This window comes from Theropithecus gelada, chromosome 2, assembly GCF_003255815.1.
Source record: "Theropithecus gelada isolate Dixy chromosome 2, Tgel_1.0, whole genome shotgun sequence".
In the NCBI taxonomy this organism is placed as follows: Eukaryota; Metazoa; Chordata; class Mammalia; order Primates; family Cercopithecidae; genus Theropithecus; species Theropithecus gelada.
Genome location: NC_037669.1, coordinates 41726473 through 41732472, shown reverse-complemented (window position 1 = coordinate 41732472; position 6000 = coordinate 41726473). Strand labels below are relative to the sequence as shown.

The 6000-nt window shown below is 34.1% G+C and overlaps 1 protein-coding gene across 2 annotated transcripts in view; it reads right to left on the bottom strand.

Moving 5' to 3' along the window:
* Nucleotides 1–2819: 2819 nt before the first annotated feature.
* EAF2 (ELL associated factor 2) overlaps nt 2820–6000 on the bottom strand; it is a 51238-nt gene continuing 48057 nt past the window's right edge. For both annotated transcript variants that reach the window (XM_025376241.1, XM_025376242.1), the window contains one exon: nt 2820–3002. In XM_025376241.1, the coding sequence (XP_025232026.1) occupies nt 2956–3002 (47 nt within the window). In that variant the 3' untranslated portion in view covers nt 2820–2955. The remainder of the gene's footprint in view (nt 3003–6000) is intronic.

Here is a 6000-nt window from a genome sequence, read left to right as displayed (position 1 = left end):
TCTCAAATTTTCAGTGTTCACAGTCTTTTTCTATCATAAGTAATACTGCAATAATAACATTGCACAGAAGTTAAATATATCTGTAGGATAAATTTCCAGAAGTGAGACTGCCGAGCCAAAATACATGCTTTTATAATTTTTGGAACTGCCTGTTCATTTTCTTTGCCCATTTTTCTAGAGTTGTTTGTCCTCTTCTTGTAAATTTGTAACATCAATTTAAACATTATTGATATTAATGTTCTGCCATCCTCTATATTGCAGTATTTTTCCTATTGATTTTATTTATGGACTTTTAAAATTAAATGTAATGAAGTAAAATGCACAAATCTTAAGTGTACAGCTCTGTTAATTTTTATATGTGTGTAACTCACACAAGCACTACCTAGATAATGTTAAAAAAAATTTCTAGCACTTCAATGCTGAAAGTACTTCAGAGATAATACCACTGCCTCCCTTCTGCCTCCCTGTCAAACCTTCCTCCGTTAAGGTCACTGTTCTACAAAATGGTACTCTGAATAGCCAACGACTGGACAGATATCATGTCCAAACCACTTTGAGCCAATAAGACTGTGTCTTTTGCTAATGGATCTGTATGTGTAAGGCAATACATTCAAAGAACATGTTATTTTCAAGTCTTCTCAAGTTCTATTTTTCACCAGGCCCTTTTGTGTATACTACGCACAAGCCTCAGGGTTGGTCAGGAGTATGTGAATAGCTTAGGCCTTCACTGATTTCTGCCGCACATGTATCCAGCCTCAGCCTGAAACATGATTGCCCCAACTAGGATTGCAGCCTCAGGGCAGTAGGACCAATAAGCTCTTGGCCTTCTCTCCCTAGTCAGCATCCCAGAAGTCACTTTCACTTAAAATGTTTCTGGGCATGAGTGTCAACTACCCCTTCAAATTGAGTGAGTTTCCTTCAGGAGACAAAGAAGGTACTGGTCCCGAAAATATTAGATAGTTATCAATCTTTTTATAATATATTTTTATTATACTTTTTTCCATTCTTGAGTTCTTAATTTTGAGTCATCTCTTAATAACTTAGAAAATTACTACAATAATTATTATAGGAATGGTATATGAATAATAGAACTCCTGGATTCTTATATGTCTAAGAATACCTTCTTACCAAACTATAGATGATATCTGATGAATACCTAATTCATAGGTCACATTAATACCCTTCCACAGATGCAGCTTTATTACCTTTAGAGTTTAGTCTTATAGAATAATTCAAAGTCCTTTGATTTTTGTTCTTTTGTAGCCAACTTACTTTTTCTGCTTGCATGCTTATATTACCATCAGTTTAATCAAACCATTCAGTACAGATCAAACCAAAAGTGTATATGTTTAGAATCATGTCAGGGTCATCAGCTGTTTCTGGCAGAGAACCTTTTATCTGAGAACTTATCTAATCCACTAGCTCCCTACATTTTGGTATCTGAAAACACATCAAATAAGGAGATACAAAAGCACGGGAGATATTATATTTCATTCCTCTCTCTCTGAGGTACTTATACATACCCTTGAGTGGTATAAAGAATGATATACTAGGTATTCAATCCATAAAAAAAGGTCTTTAAGAATGTTTCACTTATGAGGGAAATAATAAGGAGGGGAAATGATGTACTAAAGATGTACTGTTTAACTTGCTGGAAGTTTGAAAACATAATGCATGTTATATAGCCAGCTTGATCAGCTCGTATCACCATGTACTCATTTTTGGTAGTGTTAACACCAAAAAGAAAACTCAGCATAACAACTTTCAGTAAAAACTATTATAATTACTATATTAAAATAAGCATTTTACTAGCTACTTTGAATTATGAGCTTGCTTATTAATTATGAGTTAAGTAATAAGTAACATAGTTGTAGTTCTTGGCTAAGTATTGATAAATAAAATAGAAATAAAAATGAAGACAGATTAACTAAAGTTGGGCTAGAAAAAGAAAAGGAGAAAGCAAGGTTAAAATAAAAACTTACAAATTAAAAAACAAAAACTACACAAATTCCAGAGGTAAGAAGTTGAATTTAAAATTTTTTCATAATCGACGAAACTTGGAAGCAACCAAGATGTCCTTCAGTAGTTGAGTTGATAAATAAACTGTGATACATTCAGACAATAGAAGAGGATTCAAACTTAAAAAAAAAACTGGGCTATCAAACCATGAAAGACATGGAGGAAACTTAAATGCATATCATTAAGTGAAAGAAACTAATCTGAAAAGGCTATATTCTGTATGATTCCAACTATATGACATTCTGGAAAACGCAAAACTATGGAGACAACAAGATTAGTAGTTGCTGGGGGTTAGAGGGAAAGGATGAATGAATAGGCAGAGCGCAGGATTTTTAGGGCAGTGATACTATTCTGAATGTTACCAAAATGATGGATACACATTTGTCAAAAATCCATAGAATGTACAACATCAAGACTAAACCCTAATGTAAACTATAGACTGTGTAATAATGATCTATCAATGTAGGTTCATCTATTTTAACAAATGTGCCACTCTGGTGTGGGATATTGATAATGGGGAGAGAAGAAATAAGACCTTCACAACTTTGCTATGAACCTAAAACTTCAACTTTGCTATGAACCTAAAACTGCTGTAAAATATAAAGTTATACATATATAAAATTATATATATACATGTGTATATATATTATATACATGTATATATGTATATATGTAAACATACATATATACTTTATATAAATAAATTATATAATATATAATTTTATATATGTATAACTTTATATTTATATATATTTACATATATAAATAAATTGTCTAAAAAATAAATAAATAACATCAACTGAAATTTCTGAATCAAATTTAATTTCTTTTCTCATCAAAAGTTAAGACATTTCCCTCAGTCTTAGGAATTTTTATTGTTAATACAAAATAAATTATACATGCTGTATAAATTTTTATTTATAGCTAAATATTTCTTCAGTCATCACTGTCACTTCCTGATTCACTCAGCTGCAAATCATTTCCTAAAATGAAAAAGAAATAACAAAACTGCAGTAATTAAATATTTAATATTTATTTTTGCATAACATAAATTTTACACAAAATATAGCCCCCAAGCATGATTCTGTTTAGCTAGCATTTTGCTTATTCTGTAATTCAGTGACACAATTAGTAACTCAGATAATTAATACTGCGTGTAAAGAAAAAATATACCACCAAACTTCAGCACACTTTTAGTATTTCCTGGCATCTATTTTAGTCTTCTTTTACATATCCCCATCACTCTTTTTTTAATATCATTGATTTAATTAAATCAGGAAATGAGAAAAGCATAGTTTAGAAGATCAGACTACATCATTCTGAAGAGTGGAAATTTTTTTTTTTTTTTTACTTAAAATGGAGTCAAAATCATTAAATAATATATGTCAAGGATAACTCACTATTGATTCCTTTTGTAATTCATCTATGTACTTACTGTCATGGAGCTTACAGTCCAGTGGGGGAGACAGACAGTAAACAAATAAACAAATATATAACATAATGCCAAGTAGGGATGAGTATTACGGAAAAATGAAAATGGGTACGGAGATTGCAGTGGCAGGTGCTATTTTAGATAGGGTAGTTTTGAAGGTCTTTTTGAGGGCTGACATTTGAACAGAGATTCAAATATAGGAAGAAAGTCATAAAAAATGGAGAGCGTGGAGGTGAAGTGACCAGGCTAAAAGAAGAGAAGTGCAAATGCCCCAAGGCAGGAGCATACTTGTTGCATTCTCTGACTTGCAAGAAGGCCACTGTGGGTGGATTGGAATGAATAAGGAAGATAACAGCAGTAAATGAGGTCAGAAACATATCCAGAAGGTCATGGTAAAAACTTTGGATTTTGTTTGAAAATGTAATGAGAATTCATGAGAAAATTATAAGCAGGCAACTAACTTAAAACCGGTTGTAGATCAGTAAATACGCCATAATGGTGTGGAAGAAACACAGAAACAAGAGAGCAGTTGTAAATCTAATGCAGTCTCTCATGTAAGAAATAACGTTGGCTTTGACTCAGGTAGTCCAGGGGAGGTACCCCTAAGTGGTCAGATTCATAATATACTTTGAAGATAGAGTTTATAGGACTAATTAAAACATTGAATTTAGGGTACAAGAGAAAGAAGTGAAGAATGACTCCAAGGTTTCTGTTCTGAACAACTGGATAAATCATTTACTGAGTTATCATTTACTGAGATGAGAAACACCAGAGAAACATGGTTGTAGAAGAAAAATCACAAGTTCAATCTTCATGTGGTAAATCTGAGATACCTAGTAAATACCCAAATATATTTGGTACTGGCACTTGGATATACAAGTCTGGAGCTAAAGGTAGAGGCTGGAGCTGGAAATAAAGATTTGAGAGTCATTGATCATACAGGTTTATCTGAAGCAAAGGGACTGAATGAAATCACTTAGGTAGTAAATTACAGTGGTTAAAAAAATTCTTGTATTTTTTAACTAATCCATAATCAAAAAAGCTGGCATGTTTTGAAATCAATACCTAATTTAAGAAGAATAGTTTTTAGGTCACGTATAAGTTATAAGATGTCTCAGTCTTTTGCATGAACTCCAGAACTGATAACATCATTTGATAAAGAAATCTGCTAGACCGGGCACACGGTGGCTCACGCCTGTAATTCCAGCACTTTGGGAGGCCAAGGCAGGCGGATCATGAGGTCAAGAGATCGAGACCATCCTGGCCAACATGGTGAAACCCCATCTCTACTAAAAATACAAAATTAGCTGGGCATGGTGGCGCATGCCTGTAGTCCTAGCTACTCAGGAGGCTGAGGCAGGAGAATCACTTGAATCTGGGAGGCGGAGGTTGCAGTAAGCCAAGATCGCGCCACTGCACTCCAGCCTGGCGACAGAGTGAAACTCCATCTCAAAATAAATAAATAAATAAATAAATAAATAAATAAAATCTGCTAAAGCTTCTTCTGTGCATCTGGTTCTCATGACCATCTCATCACTTTCTTTTCTTTTTAACTTTTTGATGTGGAGTCTCACTCTGTCACCCAGGCTGGAGTGCAGTGGCATGATCTCGGCCCACTGCAACCTCTGCCTCCCGGGTTCAAGCAATTCTCCTGCCTTAGCCTCCCGAGTAGCTGAGATTACAGGCATGCGCCACCATGCCTGGCTAATTTTTTTGTATTTTTAGAAGAGTCAGGGTTTCACCATGTTGGCCAGGGTGGTCTCGAACTCCTGACCTCAGGTGAATCACCTACCTCGGCCTCCCAAAGTGCTGGGATTACAGGCATAAGCCACCTCACCCGGCCCATTTTCAAGGATTCAGTTTCCACTTACACAACTATTGTATGACATAAGAATGTTCAACTTCATATGATGCCTGTAATACGAGTTTTTCAAGTGACACAAACCCAAACGCACTCAGAGTTCTATTTTGCCTTTATAGACTTTATACTGTCAAGGTTATAAAATATTCAGTCAAGTTTTGAAGATATAAGATTAGCCTTTGATTATGAGTTGCTTAGTAAAGAAAATGTGTTTTCAATCATAGCTGTAATTATGACTCAGAAAAAGAGAGTTTACCCATAAAAATATATTCAGACATTTAAACTAATAGTTAGCACTGAGAGTAGTACTGCCCCCCAGGGGATGGTACAGAAATTTACATGAGGGGTTACTTGTCCTGATGGCTGTAGATTGCTAATAGCATTTAGTGGGAGGGGAGTTTAGGAATGCTAAATGTCTTGCAATGGACGAACCAGTCTTGCACAATAAAGAACTCTTCTATATTCTGTGAAACTTTTGAAAGTCTGATGGAATATATACTTGGAAGATATGTTTATAAACGTAAAACTAAAGCTGAAATACATTTCCATAAATTCCATAAATAAATTTCCATAAATATTGCTTTGCACATATTTAATTGAAACTTACAAGTATGCAGCTATCATGTAAACTGAAGATGATTTTGTTTTGTATTTTTTAAGAACTTTTCAAAAATTTTCTTTTAAAAAT